General features: G+C 45.2%; 1 protein-coding gene across 4 annotated transcripts in view; it reads right to left on the reverse strand.

The window, feature by feature from the left end:
• NID2 (nidogen 2) overlaps positions 1 to 16,273 on the reverse strand; it is a 65,495-nt gene that overhangs the window by 7,358 nt on the left and 41,864 nt on the right. For all 4 annotated transcript variants that reach the window (XM_034937553.3, XM_008957067.5, XM_055097585.2 and 1 more), the window contains 5 exons: positions 15,096 to 15,239; positions 7,927 to 8,046; positions 6,936 to 7,169; positions 2,930 to 3,151; positions 2,158 to 2,327 (listed from right to left, as the gene is read on the reverse strand). In XM_034937553.3, the coding sequence (XP_034793444.2) occupies positions 2,158 to 2,327; positions 2,930 to 3,151; positions 6,936 to 7,169; positions 7,927 to 8,046; positions 15,096 to 15,239 (890 nt within the window). The remainder of the gene's footprint in view (positions 1 to 2,157; positions 2,328 to 2,929; positions 3,152 to 6,935; positions 7,170 to 7,926; positions 8,047 to 15,095; positions 15,240 to 16,273) is intronic.

Consider the following 16,273-nt stretch of genomic DNA (forward strand, 5'->3'; position numbering starts at 1 on the left):
CTGAATCTTTTCCCAATGTCATCAGCACTTTTCCCAGAGCCTTAATAAAATTTGCCACTATATGCCAACAAAATCTACTCTCCCCTCCTCTGTGAATGAGATCTTTCCTCTACCTGAAGTACAATCACCTATACTCCTGCCCCTGACTCTTAGGAGGCAAGATGTTGGTTATATCCTGTATTAAAGAAAGTGTAGTCAGGCACAGTGACTCACGCCTGTAATCCCTGTCCGTTGGGAGGCCAAAGCAGGAGGATTGCTTGAGCCCAGGAGCTCGAGACTGAGCAACATAGTGAGACCCCGTCTAAAAAACAAAAAATAAATTAACTGGGCATGGTGGCACACACCTGTAGTCCCAGCTACTCAGGAGACCGAGTTGGGAGGATCACTTGAGCCCAGGAAGTCAAGGCTGCACCAAGCCGAGATGGTGCCACTGCACTGCAGCCTGGGCAACACAGAGCTACACCCTGTCTCAAAAGAAGGAAAAAATCTAATTTATTGGGTTAAGGAACTAGGGAGTAGTGGTTATCCAACCTCTGGCTAGTGAGGTCTCTCCTCCTCATTGCTAAATAAATGACAAGTCTTTTAAAAAATAATAAAAATTAAAAAAATGTTGAGTCTGATATTTTTCCTCAACTCCATGCAGAACTTGCTTCATTCAGTTTCCAATCCAGGCTCCTGCTCTGAGAAGCCCAGCAGATGTGCAAAGCCAACATTCAGGGGTTAGCTGGCTGTCCCTGAGGTCATACAAGTTCCTGCCTTGCCTAACAGCCTCCTGGGGCTTGGCTTCACTTACGCCCCCTGGGAGCATAGTCAGCCAAGAAAGATTGTACAAAACGGGATTTGGCTTCAGTGGAAAAACAGGCAGCTTATATGGGGGGCGGGCCTAAGGTCAACTACACTTTTATTTGAAAATTGAAAAGTCGTTTGTCCCAGGCAAGAGTACACATTCAAATGAGCTTCCATTAACCCGGGAATCATGGGATTCATAAACCCATGTCATAACCTCAGGTTAGAGAAAAAGTCCCAGTTTAAGTAAATTTCCTTAAAATGTGCAAATAACCCATGTCCCATTTCTTTCAGTTCCACTACCACTACCATCACCACCCTGTCCTGGTCAGGGGCATGTTCAGAAAGGCAATCAAGCTCTATGACTTGAATAAAAGAGGGTTAGCTTAAAGTGATGTCAACTTCTTAGTCTCTACCTCTTCCAGAGAACGTTTTACAAAACAATGTGAGAGTTTTCTTGGGGGAGGGGACAGGACCCAACAAACTCGAATCTTAAAAAGAACACATCTCTTCCTAAACACTGGCTGCCTCTAAGCTTTTCTGGAACCAAATAAGTGTAGTTCATTAACAGAAGTAAATGTAAACTTGAATGCCGTACTATTCTTTCTTAGGGATGAGCAAGTGCCTGGAGTGTGAAGTTCAACAATGGAATCAGATGATTTTCCACTGTGTCGATGCCATTCGAGACAGCCACCCTTATTTTTCCTCCATTTTTGAGAAAACCCGCTCCCCAAAATGGGGTGCCTTGCATTAGGGAGGCTGCTGGCTCAGGAAGCATCAAACATCCCCTGGGGAAGGCTCCATCCACTCCTCTCCCAGCATCACACACTCCTCAAGTTTTCATCTATGGAGTCAGGGAAGGTTAGGAAAGAAGTGGGTCAAAGGGACAGAACCAAAGTGAAAGGGAAGGGCTGCAACGGTGAGACAGTCATTAACTGACTTACACTTGGAGTCCCCAACAAATCGCAGAGATCACACCTTGTGACTAGTTGTCCTGTCACTTTGATTTCCAGGATTTCTATGGAGATGTTATGACATAGAACCCTGGGGACTTAGGGTAAGAGTCGGTCCATTTTCCCTTGGATCACCATACAGCCTCCATGTGCTGACAACTCTAAAGTTCCCTTTCCATATTATCTGAAACCCCATGAACGAACCAGAGAGCACAGCCTTGGTCAGTGACAGGTGACTCCCAGCAAGAGAGAGCCCTGGTCCTATGGTGGTGGCATCGGGCCCATGCCGATGGGCTGCAGCTCAGAAACCCTCCAGGACTTCCCTGCACCAGTCCACCTCACTGCAACAGGGCCTGTGAGGTGGCTCCCACTGGGAAAGCCACGCAGCCCTGCCCCCGACAGGAGAAATCCACTTTACATGCAGAGACAGCAGGGTCTTAGCTGCATCCTTCTGAAGCCTGGTGCCATTGAGGGGTAAGTAGCCAATCTGCTGGCCCTGAGTATAGAGCAGGAAGGTGCCCACAGATGGAGGGGTCACATCTGGCCGGGGCGTGGGCCGGACCATGGGTGGAGCGACGGTGGGTATACCTGTGGGAGAGAGGGTGGGAGAGCAGGAAGGGGAACAAGGTCAGGCAGGGAGATGGGAAGAAAAGTTACTTTACCACATACCAGAGCCTCCAAAAATATCAAAAGTTCTTCGCCCTACGCAGATGTGCTCCAGATGTTCTTCAAAAGAAATTCTAATTTCTAGGGTTTTTTTAAGGATCAATTATGTAAATCTGCCATTTACTAGGGAAGAAGACAGCAAAACACTTCCCTCAGAACAAAGCAGAACAGATTTTTTTTTTCAAGAGAAGAAAAAAAAAAACAGAGCCAGCATTGTGTCAGCTTCCTTTTAGGACTCCAGAGTGACACGTGTCCCCTGTCACCCTGGGCTGGGGAGGGGAAGTAACTGCCTGCTGAACCGAGTTGCAGATGTTCCAATTATGGAAGCTGCTAATGACAAAAACCAGACACCAAACGCAAATTGGGATCTTGTGTGGACCAGATTATAAATCAACATAGCACATAGTGACTTCTTTCATTAGACCTGGTGACCCCACATGTCCCCCCATTTCACCACAGCAGGCACCATCCCTAGCAAAGGCCTTAGATACAGCTGAGGGGAGCGGGGGCGGCCAGGTGCTTACACGCAGGGGTGGTGCCTGGCTGGGAGCGGGTGCCCTGCACCTCTCTGCCATCTTTGTCCACACACCAGCAGAAGTCGCTCTTTCCGTGGCACTGCAGGGGGATGAAGAGGCCCAGGTCATCGCACTGGGGCACGTACTGGTCATCCCGGGGGGTGCCACCGTAGTGCTCCAGCAGGTTTTCCCTCCAGCGCTCACAGATGGTCGGGGGCCTCTGGGTGGGCTCTGAGCAGATGGGGAAGAGGGAAGAAGAAAAACCTTTGATTGTGAGTCAAGGACAGAATGCAAAATGTAGCTCGAGACCCCATGCCTGGCCTCCTGGCCTTCCTTCTCCTACTGTCCAGGTCTCAGCCAAGCCCGTGGACACCAAACTTGGGAAGCAAATGTGTTCTAAGTACTTCTCCACCATGGGAATCAGAAATAGATCATCTGATGCTTCTTTCTTGCCAGGAGGGTCTGTCATCAAGGCCCAGCCACATCAAGAAAGAACAAGAGGAGGTAAGATCAGCAGTGCAGCTCACTCAGCCTGGGAAGGGGCATGATCTCCTTCTGGCCAGGAGAGGCCCACAAGGCCCATCCTGCCTGTACCTCGGGCGCCTCTGCTGACAGAGCACTTGTGCAGGTGATCCTTGGAGACTCAGTAGCCGAGGTGATGCTTAAAGCCAATTTGTATTCATTCCCCACTTGCTTCAAGCTTCAAGCTCAAAGCTGCTGAGGAGAGGGCCATCTTGCGACTGGCCAGTGTGTGTCTTAGAAAGTATTACTGAAAGCCCAGCGCCACGGTGCCCTCTGTCTACCCACTGGAAAACTACATGGAGTAAAGGTAAAACTGAGTGGAATTAGTAGTAAAGCATAGCAGAGGTGATGGCAAACAGCTTAAAAATGGTTCTTCCACAGCCCAGTTTCCAGAATTGCTTTAGCCACCCTGCACCTGGGATTATCTCAAAGCTGAATCTTTTCCTGCAGGCTCTAGCTTCCTGCCATGTTGCCCTTTCCCCCTCTTTCTCCAGCATCCTCTCCTCTTGTCCCCTCCCTCACAGCTCACTCCATGGTTGAAGTCCTGCTGGCTTTGGTTGCAAAGCAGTTTCCTCCCAGGCTGCTTCCACAGTGCCATTGAGGCTTTGTCCAAAATACAGGTTGTTCTGAGAAGACTCTGCTGCAGAAGGTTATTGAGATAACTTGTTCATTTATGTTAGGACTACCCAAAGGAACTTAAACAAGAGGAGGTGCTTCCCCTTCCTTTTTAATTCCTGCAACTGAAAGCATATGGTCTGCAGAATCACATAGCCAATAACCCTACTTGCTACCACCATTTAGATGTATAATAGAAATCAGAAACTAATAGAAACTGAGCCCCTGCCTTCACCATCAAACCAGCTGCTCCCCTGGTCTTTCCCATATGAGTAAATGGCACCTCCATTTTTCCACTGCTCAGACCTAATTATCCTTGACCCTCCTTTCTCTCACCATCCACATTTGATATGTCAAAAACTCTTTTCAAGGATACCTTCAGAATCCACTTAGAATATCTTTACTTCTCACTACTGCACCCTCTCACCCTGGTCAAAAAGCCTCATCCTCTCCCTGCAATTTCTGCAACAGCCTTCCCACTGGTTTTCCTGCTTCCACCCTTCTATGCCCTCACTCTCTCCAAAACCAGTGTAAACTCAATTAGCAGCAGCCAGAATGGCCCATTTTAAACATAAAGGCATTTCATGTCACTCCGTTCAAAACCCTCCAATGACTCTAAAGAACAAAGCTGGGAGCATTATGATCAGGTTCCAGCACCTACAATTCCTCTTGGAACACAAAAGACTGCGAATGAAGTTGTCAGAGCTCAAACCCAACTAGTTCTAGCTCAACTGCACGACTCACCAGAATTGGGGGAAGCGAATGCCGTTTAGTTGTCACTGTAGCTCATGACCCATGGAAAACAAAGCTCTTTTTAAGACCCCGTGGAGAAGGTAAGACTCTGACTTCTTCAGCCAAATGTGTCTCAAGGAACACAGAGAGGGAAATGCTACTTCCTCAAACACTGCAGGATTCCCTGGAGAAGTTCCCAATTCCACCCCTGCTCCACATTCAGAACTCCAAGGATCCATTTTTGCTTTAAGGGACCACCCTGTGCTATGTGTCTGCATTCCAAACAAAGAGACATGCCTAACTCCTGGGAAATGCGTGTCCCAAATCACTCATACATGGGCATCCCTTTCATTCGTTACTATTTGCTACTTTTCAACCCAACCATGAATTTCTTTCTCTTGTGCTTCTGGTTGGCAAGGGTTTAAGTATTTTGAAATTGTGGGCACAGAGCGTCCTTACCCTCCCTCAAGCTGACCCCATCAAACATGAGACCAGTCAGAGATAGCAGTTGGGGCCAAACCAGCGCCGAGAGAGTGTGGGCAGGAAAAAGTCCGCACAAGAGAACACGACCCTATTTTCGTCATTCACTTCTCAGTCTCTTGGTTCCCCCTTTAAAATCTTGGTTCCCCCTTTAAAATCATTGTCCTTAACACATGCTTGTCTTAATAAATTTAATTGAATTCTGAACCATTCCCCAAAGGCACCTCCCAACCATCTGATTTCTTCAAATCCCAGATGGAGTTAGAACCAAGACATTTTCAAAGAGAAGGCATGAGGGAAATAGAATTTCTCGTACCTTTTTTGGACCTTTAAAATCTTTTCCTAAAAATAGAAACAAAGAGGGACTATGGATCAAACCATTACCAATTTTTACCTATCTGAGAACCACCAAGACCTGGCCTTTTTTTAAAAAACAAAAACAAAAACAAAAAACAGAGTCTCTGTTGCCATGCTGGAGGGTAGTGGCATGATCTTGGCCTACTGCAACCTCTGCCTCCTGGGTTCAAGTGATTCTCCTGCCTCAGCCTCCCGAGGAGCTGGGTCTACAGGTGCGTGTCACCACGCCCAGCTAATTTTTGTATTTTTAGTAGAGACGGGGTTTCACTATGTTGGCCAGGATGGTCTCAATCTCTTGACCTCGTGATCCACCCGCCTCGGCCTCCCAAAGTGCTGGGATTACAGGCATGAGCCACCATACCCGGGCAACAATTAACACCATTAAAAGGGAAAAAAACTATTGGTAATTCTCCAGTTCTTCTTACTTTCACACATTAAAAGCCAAGACTGGTATTTATGGAACCCTTCTCAATAGTAAAAATGGATCTTTGGATAGCAAGCTGTGTCGGAATCATTTTGGCTAAAAAGGTATCAAGCCAATCCTATGCTCTTCATTAAATAAAGTTCTTCTGTAATGATTAAGGAAACAAGTTTTACCTATCCCTGAATAATTCAACAAGGAACAGAAAGTTGCCTTATCTGCCTGCTGTTGGAATCGACTGTGAGCACTTGATCACCATGCCCCACCCAGCTGGGGAATGCTCTAGATGGTAGCAGGCATGTTCTCAGATTGTATGGGCTAACAGAAACCAGATGTCTGTGCCTCCTCTGAGATGTTGGGCTGGGTTACAGAGGGCTGGGATTGTCAGTTTAGAGAAAACTAACTGGCTCCACTAGCAGGTGTTATTTTTCTAATTTTTCCTATTGATACTAACAGAGCGTTCATACTGTTTCCTGCCATTCAGAAGGCAGAGGTAAACAAGATAGTTACATAGGAAAGCAGTTTTCCTTCTGGTCAAAACGCCAGTCTGGCCAGATCTTCTAACTGTCAGATCTCCCTAAGCTGCTCTAACAGGTCTAGGGTAGTGTTCTCAGTCTGACCTACATACACAATCTCAACTTTCAGTTTGTACTGGACAAGGGTCTAAGAGGCCAATGTGTAACAGATCATATGTGTCATGTATTGCATATCTCTATGTCCTTATGACACAAACATGCATATTTGTACGCACTATTATTCAAGTCTTCTCAGGAGGAAAGAGGCTATGAAAGATGGTGACTGGCCCTGTGCCTGCGTGGTCCGGGCAGGAATTATGATCTACCTACCACCAGTGCCATTCTGCTTCTTGAGCCCCAGGCCTAAGCTCACCTGGTGATGGTCCACAGTGAGGCGGGGTGGAGCCAGGTGGAGTCTGGGTACCAGGAACTTCATGACCATCAGGGTCCACGCACCAGCAGAAACCAGTGCTGCCATGACACTGTAGGGGCAGGAAGTTGCCCTGCTCGTCGCACTGGGGGATGTGGAACCGGGCCCCAGGGTAGGCATACTGGGCCTGGGCATGGCGCTGCTGTTGTTCACAGGGTGTCTGGCTTGAGGTGGAGTCTTCCAGGATCAAGGCAGAGGAAGACACAAAAGAGAAATAGAAGGCATTGCAACCCATCCACTTCACCAGCCCACAGCGTGGCATGGAAAAGTGCTGGGATTTTGGAGCCCGAGATTCTTATTTTATAATACCTCGCCACTATTTACCTCATTTCTCTCCAGTTCTTCCAGTTCATCCTATGGGTCCCTAGCTGGCTCTAAGTGTAAAGCAGCCCAGCCCCTCCCTATTGTCATCTGGGGAAAATGAGGGATAGCAGTGGCATCTGCCCAACATCCCAAGGGACTCTGGAGAAAACAAGCCAAAGCTCATTCATGCCCTGAGGCCCACAGGTTAAGTCTGAGAAGCTGCAAGCCAACGGCACTCACGAGACTGCACCAAGCTAGCCAAGCTCCTCTAACACGGTCGCCACGGGCTTAACCCTGGCTACCGGCGCATAAGGCTCTGCTTAATAAGCTTGATCTCAACACTTCATCCAAATTGCACTCATCAAGGTCAAGCAGATCACTAGGGCAGTTAACCAGAGCTGCTATGAGGTAGGACGATGGGTGGGTCGTCTCCTGCAGGCCTCCAGAAATGTTACGAATCAGTGAACTATCAGTAAACTAGGCAGCAGGAGGTAACCAAGGAAAAAAATCCACAGCTTGGAAAATCCACCAAGGCTCCAGACCAGGCTAAATCAAGAGTGGGCTGTCATAGAAAAATATCCCTGAAGGAGCTAAGAGATTCATGTGCCTAATCTGGCCCTCTGAAACTTACCAGGTATGCACTGAAATCCATCCCCATAATATCCGGGTTGACAACGGCAGGAGAAGGAACCAGGAGTATTGTAGCAGGTAGCTGCAGGGTGACATCTGTTTTCTGAGCATTCATCTACATCTGCAGAGGTCAGAAACAGAAGAAAGAAGCAAAGAACACTATGACTTCACTCACACAATCTGTGCGACTGCATGGGCTTTGGATATGTGGATCAACATCCAGTGAGGTGTCAGCTTCAGAAGACCTTTGAGCATGAGCAGAAAAATGCTGACACCTAAAGGTAAGCTTAATAGAAAGGAAGAAAAAAAATCAAGGAACATGTGAGTTAACACACTAGACTAAACATGTTCAGTGTAGAAATCAAATGGGTAGTCGCTCACAGAAAAAAAAACACATCTTACAGCATGTTTCATTGACAGTGAATTCAAGGAAGTTATTACCTTTGAACTAACCTTTAGACTATAAGTCATTAACTTCCTTTCAGCAATGCTGCAATAAAGACAAATATATCCAACAATGGTTTTTTTTTTCTTTCGTTGTTGGCACCATCTCCCTGTAACATTCGTCTGTAGATGCAAAGGAGCCAGATGAGGCCCAAATATTTTTCAGCTAAGAAGCACATTCTGTCTTGACTAATTAGAATCTTACTATCTAGAACCACACCCCCATTAACCAGGTATTTTCTTTACTTTCCACTTTTAGAAGAAATAAGAAAAAAATATTATCTAGGGTTTTGAAATAATACTTACAAAATGGAAATCTAAATTTGCCAGGCATATCAGTACAAACAATTCAGGCCCCTACACTCTCCACATAGCACCATGAGGATTAATTTTCACCATCATATTTCTCAAAACTACAAAATCCTGACACTTCAAACAAAAGCCAACTTACATTCCTTTTATTTAATGAAATCCGCATATGCCGACAATAGCAAGTCACCCACCCCTCCCATCCCCAGCAGAAAAAAAGCAGCTCTGAGAATTTAATGGTTAAAACTAACGCCCAAGGGATGAGATAAGCTACCTTAAGAGACAGGAAGTCTTTCAGAGTAAAAGGAGGATAAACAAAGGTTGTAGGTCCGATTAAGGCTTGGCTGAAAATAAAACAAAGCAGTAGTTCCATCCATAGTAATAACCAAGTTTCTTTAAAATGTGTGAATAGAAAAAAAAAAAAATGTGGGATGGTGTGATCAGTGTGAAACCTAGAAAATGAGAATGTGTTGCATCAATATGGTGCAGCCCATGGTAGAGACACATCGGCATGGGAAGACAGATATTTGAAGCCCTAAATTTGATGTGAATGGGTTGGGAACAGGGCTAGCTCCTCACCCTGGGAGGAGCACCATGGGAGCCTCAAGAGGCTCCCATGACCCACATGGAACCTCTTCTAGAGTTACCTGCACCACCCTTTGTCCAGACCACACTGTCACTGGGTCATCCTCTAATAACTAATGTGCTTTCTCAAATACCATTAAGTACACACACTGGGCATTAAGCGTAGGTGTTCTGTTCCCTAGAGAGCAATCTCTTATGTTATAATTAGAAGGTAAGTATTCTGCTTATCTTCTGCCTCTGGGAGTTTAGTCAGCATATATCAGTTCCTAGGAGTCCTCCCCCAAAAATTCTGAACTCAATGCAACCCATAGAGTCTCCACCCAGGTGAGTGGTTGGCCTCCCTGGATACCATCATTTCGCCTATAAAGGCAAGAAAGCAGATATCAATTCATCTGCAAGGGTAGAAACAAACCAGATTGGCTCCTCAGTTACCCTGAAATCAACCAATGTTGTCATAATTATCCCTGAGCTTGGCTCTGCCTCTTCAACAGGACAATTCAAATGCCCAGCTGGGCAAAACTGGTGACCATCCAATACCTTGGACCTGGAATAGGCTGTAAAACTGGCTGTAAAACTAAAGCTGTAAAAATTAACATTCAGCCGAATGCAGGAAATTAAAGCTATTCACAATACGCATGCTAAAAGTACTTCTAATGGTAACAGGAACCCCAAGCAATGACAGGAAGCAGGAATTCCTGAGACACAGGGCCTATTTCTGGAGCCCATGGAGCAGTTTCTTATTGTTACTTTTGAACTAAAGAGAGAGGGGATTCCCCAGAGCTACCAAATAAATCAACGATGTGCTTAGAACCTTCAGCCTAAGAATTCTGACTCAATCTGAAAGACCAGCCTTCCTCCCCACAGATACTGTTGGCATCATCAAAGATACTAAAGTTCTGGGTAGACAGAAACTATTAGAAATGACCAACAAGGAGGAGAAAGTCCCCGAAGAGACTGAAGATATCACAAGTGAGAAATTCCTGCCCCAAAGATTGAGACTCCCTGAATTCGCAGTCCTGACTCCTCCTTGGAGGGCCTCTCACACCATGATAGAGACTAGAGTCCCGGGGCCTGGGCATGCACAGGACATCAGATGTCAAGAGAGAAAACATGGAAAGACTTTCAGCCCCCTGGCAAGGGAGGAACTTTATTGGAGAAGGAGAAGGAGGCCACTGCTTATGCTTAGTCATTACTAGCAGGGGTCTGTAGGGACTGCTATAAAGACAAAAACGTTCAAGAAGTCGTAGAGCCCCTTTGTCACTCAGGTAATGAGAGGTAGCTTAATCTCAGTGCAATTCTACACTCTATCAAGCTAGTAAAGAACCTGTTTGGAAAATGTGTTAAAAATCCTTTGAGTTCATGCTTTTGTGCTTCAACATCCTTCTCACTGCCCCAGTACTGAGCAAAACCAGCAGGAACTGTTGGATGATAAACCTAACCCCTGGCCTCGAGTTCCCCCAGGCTCCCGCCCCTTCACCACTGCCCACTTGCCTTTGAGCCCAGTGAAATCTCTTGGCATCAATTAACCTCAAACCCATCCCAGATCCCAATAAAGGATTCAGCTCACAGGTCCCACTCTCTCTCTACTGCACAATCTGTTCAATTGGGCACCCTGCTGATTGTACCCCTGTGTGGCATGTGGTGAACCCACTCCAGACCTGTAAGTGTAATAAACTACTTCCTTTCAAGCTTCATCCTTGCCTCCTCCTATAACCACACTGATTTTACCATACCATACCCAACATCTACCTACATTCTTGGAACAGGAAACCTGGCCAGGCACATAATGGAGATCATGCTTTCGTTATCAAAGAAGAGAGAAGCTAGGCCGGGTGTGGTGGCTGACGCCTGTAATCCCAGCACTTTGGGAGGCTGAGGGGGGTAGATCGATTGAGCTCAGGAGTTTGAGACAAGCCTGAACAACATGATGAAACCCCATCTCTACAAGAGATACCAAAATTAGCTGGGCATGCTACTTGGGGGGCTGAGATGGGAGGATCACTTGAGCCTGGAAGGTTGAGGCTGCAGTGAGCTGTAATCACACCACTGCCCTCCAGCCTGGGTGATAAAGTAAGACCCTGCCTAAAAAAATAAATAAATAAATAAAAATTTAAAAAAATAAGAAAAGAAAAAACGCCAGGAAACCCAAGAAAGAATAATGTCAGTATCTTCCCTCAGGCCCCTGAGTAATGATGGCTCCGGGTAATGGGCCATCTGTAACCCAGCTTCCTCCACTCACACTTGCTCCTCCTGGGAAGGTCCCAACTCAAGACAATCTGCTTTTGCACCTGGCCAAGTCACAACAATCCAAAAGGACAAACATGTCTGAGAAATATCCAGCTCACACCAACACAAGTTTGAAATCACTCCAGATTGAGGGAAGCTGCAGAGGATTTAACTCTACTTGGATAAAAGCCTCCTGGCTAGTGACTCAGACCAGACTGAGAACCCAAATCCAAGTGCAGCCTCTCCAGGGAGCCGGTTTTTTTTTTAACAAACTATGGCTGGAGAAAAACTCCCACACCCCCTTATTGTTAGTTTGATGGAGTAAAAGAGCATGTGCTTTAACAATGCATAGCTCCCACAAAATACAGCCTCTATTCTTTGGTCACTGAGACACATGTACCCTATGGAATGCCTTTAAATATGCACACATACACATATATTTCTATATTTATTCTTCAAGTTACTTTCATGATTAGCCTAGCCTGATTTATGCATAGGTCTTTAAGAAAATGACCATTCATTCTCTACTACTCCACAATCTGAAAGTTTAGAAGACAACTACATGGTAAGTGGCTGTGGTAGGCAGCCTCTAAGATGGCCCCCAACAGTCCCTACCTAGTGGTATTCATGGTCTTGTGTAATCCCCACCCTTTCAGTAACTTGCTTTTAATTAATAAAGCAACATTGAAGGGATGTCATTTTTGTGATTATGACTTCCATATTGCTAGCAGACTTTCTCTGGCATTAATAAAGTAAGCTGTAGTGTTAGAGAGGCCCAAGTGGCAAGAAACTGAAGGCAGCCAACAACCAGCAAGGAACCAAGGCTTTCAATCCAATGGTCCTCAAAGAACCGAATCCTGCCCATAACCACGAGTGGATCTTTCCCCAGTTAAGCCTTCAGATGAGACCACTGACCCACCAGACACTTTGACTGTGGCCTTGTGAGAGATCCTAAAGCACAGGACCCAGCTGAGCCATTCCCAGGTCCCTGGACCACTGATATTAAATGTCTATTGCTTGAAGCTGCTACATTTTAGGGTAATTTATTATACAGCAATAGATAACCAATACACTGGGGGAAGCACCTGATGAGTTTGGCATATTTTTAGTTTGTAGGCTTTGGAAAGAATCCTAAAAGCAGAGAACCAGAAATAAAATAGGGACAATTGAAAATGACAAAAATAGGGCAAATTAAAAAATGACAATACTTAAATTCCCAATATGGAAAAGTAGTCAATTTCAGAGCCCTAACATGACCCCAGAAGGTAATCAAAGTCTTGCAGGACAAGTAGAAGAAAAAAGGAGGGACAGAATCATTGTAGAAGTGATCAAAGCATGCAGCATCTAATCTAAGTTAATATTCCGATTAACACTCATCATATCTAGGCTGAAATTAATTTCAACTTCTTTGCTTTAAACAAGAGAGCTAAGGAACTAAATATTTTTAAAGCACCATCTCTGCTGATCTGAGCAGCCAGATGTTTAAATAAATTCTACAGACAAGATTTTTCTCAGTGGATTCACATTTCTTAGAGCTGGTACTAGGGTTAAACCAAACAAACGATGTGTTCCACAAGAAGGAAAAGCATCATTCCCACTGTCAGGCTTTGGCACCTCACCCTGAACTCCATACCTGTAGAGGGTATCTGTAAAGAGTGTATCTATTATAGATATACTCAATGTTTTCTCACCAGTATATCTATGACAGATGGAGCTCCTGGCTGGTTAAGTGGGACAAACATCTGTGAATTACAAATCTACCTCATTCTAATTGGGAAATACTCTTTATCTAGAGCTAGGGGTGTTTATTCAAGAGGTCCATAGTCTTCTTACATTACTGGGCCTAATACCAAGACACACAGGAATCCCAACTGAGGGTTACCATCTGTATTAGTCAATTTCCTGTTGTTTATAATAGAATATCTGAAACTGAGTAATTTCTAAAGGAAAGGAATTTATTTCTTATAGTTCTAAAGGCTGAGAAGTCTAAGGTCAAGGGTTGAAATCTGGTGATGGCCTTCCTGCTGGTTGGGACTCTTAGTAGAGGCCTGAGGTGGTGCAGGACATCACATGGTGAGGGGGCTGAGTGTGCTAACATGTTATTTTAGGCAGGTCTCCCTTCTTATCAAGCCTCTAGTTCCATTCCCAAGATAACCCATTAATCCATTGATAGGGGCAGAGCTCTCATGATCCAATCACCTTTTAAAGGCCCTACCTCTCAATACTGCCACAGTGGAATGTAAGTTTCAACATGAGTTTTGAAGAAGACGAATATTCAAGCCATAGCTTCAACTCTCAATACCACCACCAAAAATATCTATTTAGTGAAAGAAAAAAATAAAAGGGCTGAACTGAGCCACGGCTTTGGGTTAGTTCAGCATAAATTGTTCAAGAAAACCATGCAGCAGAGCTTCTGTACAGCACAAGTGGAAAGAGTAAGAATGAGGCTCAGAAACCACCATGTGCACTTGCCCCATCCAGAGAGAAGTGGAGGGCTGAGCTGCTGTCACAGTGACCTTTGTTCTGTCAGTAACACATGGCCTCAGCCTGCTGTCCACTCAGCCCATCCTGCTGAAACCAAAGGGAAAAAGGAATGGGAGAAGGATGAGAATCAAACATCTGGTGAGGAGGAGGGAGGCCCGTGCTATTCGGATCTGGTATAAAGCTCCCAGGAATTGCAAAGCTGTTCTTAGCACATCAGCTCGGTGGGCCTGGGCGGATGGAGGCAGATGCACACAGCAACACCAGGAGCAGGGGAAAGTCTGCCTTTTAAGGTTCATGTTCCCCAGCAGGCCCTTTCCCATTCTAAACACGTTTCCCACCATTCTCTCATCCCCAGTGTGTTGTTTTACCCTAACTGTGTGTGTGTGACTCACGTGAAACTGAGTTTCAATCTGATCACATACCACAGGGTATGTTTGGAAAACCTTTTGTGATTTAAGATTTATTTAATGATTTCTATTTTAAAGTACTCCTAATCCTAGTTTCATGGACATTTATACTCAGAGAGTTATGTCTAGCCTTTAAATAACAACCTCACACATTCTTTCTAAGTTAAATTCCAATGGCTAGCCTTGCAAATGGTTTGGTGCTTTTATAAAATACTGCATTAAGTCTTAAAGATAGATTTCTGGGAGAAAAGTTTTGATATGTGTCTTTTTATATATGTGGAGTTCTCTCTTTTGAAAGAGGAGAAAAATTAGAAATTATATATGTGTTTAGAGATTGCTTAAAATATCACTTAAAGCAGAAGAGCACAACCATAAGTGTTGAATTAAGGTGGAGACCGCCTAACAGGAAGGTATGCAACTTTCCCTAAATTCCTCCAGCCTGCGCTGGCTCCAAGGAACCAAGATTAGAAGTTCCCGAGTGCTACAGGAACGTCTCCGCCAAGGAAGCCATATATGCTCGCCCATCTAGTCCAGAGGAAATCACCCTTGGCTCCCCTTTCTAACTCAAAGGACGCTTTTTTCTCACTATTTTGGCAGCCACAAGGCTGTTAGAGTCAAAGGAAGTCCTTTGTCTTTTCTGGGAGAGCTCCATCTATGTGGGGATGTGCATCCAAAGCAACTTTTCAGTCATTGAGGCTGACCTGCAGTTACTCACCAGTGCACTGGTGCCCATCGCCGGCATAACCAGGCAGGCAGGCACAGCTGAACGTGCTGCCTCCATGGTGAACACACCGGGCCTGCCCAGCAGGAGCACAGGTATGACTGCCATCCTCACAGGGGTTGGCAGGTGGGGTGATCACTGAAAAGAGAAGAAGACAAGGGCATCCAGAGTTTAGGCCTGCAAAGGATGAGCCTCGCTCCTCATGGCATGATCCACAGACCAACAGCAACAGACCAGGGAATGCAGGTTCTCAGACCCTGCCCAAGGTCCAGTGATTCAGAATCTGGATTTTAACAAGATTCCTAGATGGTTTGTATGCTATTAAAGTTCAAGTACTGGTATGAATTTGCTGTTAAAATACTAAGCACAAAAACCCATCACCTAAGCAGTCCTCAATTAAAGTTTATAACACTCCAGAGCAATTGCTACACACACAGACACACACACACACACATGCAGTTTCTCCTATCACTTTTACCCTCATCCCACTGAATTAAAGAGTGCATTTTCTTTCTTTTTTTTTTTTGAGATGGAGTCTCACTCTGTCGCCAGGCTGGAGTACAGTGGCGTGATCTCGGCTCACTGCAACCTCCAACTCCCTGGTTCAAGTGATTCTCCTGCCTCAGCCTCCTGAGTAGCTGGGATTACAGGCGTGAGCCACCCTGCCTGGCTAAAGAGTGCATTTTCTTTACTCTCATCCATCTTTATCAATGGGATGAATTGGGATAGTTCTTTTGATCCATTTTTAGGTCTGTAGTATTTTCTGGAAATATAGAAGAGGTAATTTGTTACAGAAGGAGCTCTTTAGCCAGTCAAGTAGGACATGCATCAGTGAATTATAAATCCATCTCTTCTAATTTGAAAAATACTTTAGGCTCTATCTAAAGAGCTGGAGGTGTTTACTAGTGAAGTTCATCATCTTGTTACATGACTGGGCCAGAAATCCCAACTGAGGTGGGCATCCTTCAATAACTCAACACCAAAAATGTCTATTTAGGGAAAAACAGTGAAAATAAACAGGGCTGAAACTGAGCCATAGCTTTGAGAGATTTTGTTGTTTTTTGTTTGTTTGTTTTTTTGAGACAGAGTCTCACTCTATTACCTAGGCTGGAATGCACTAGCTTGCTGTCAGTTCACTGCAACCTCTGCCTCCTGCGCTCAAGCAATCCTCC

Source organism: Pan paniscus, chromosome 15, assembly GCF_029289425.2.
Source record: "Pan paniscus chromosome 15, NHGRI_mPanPan1-v2.0_pri, whole genome shotgun sequence".
NCBI classification, from domain to species: Eukaryota; Metazoa; Chordata; class Mammalia; order Primates; family Hominidae; genus Pan; species Pan paniscus.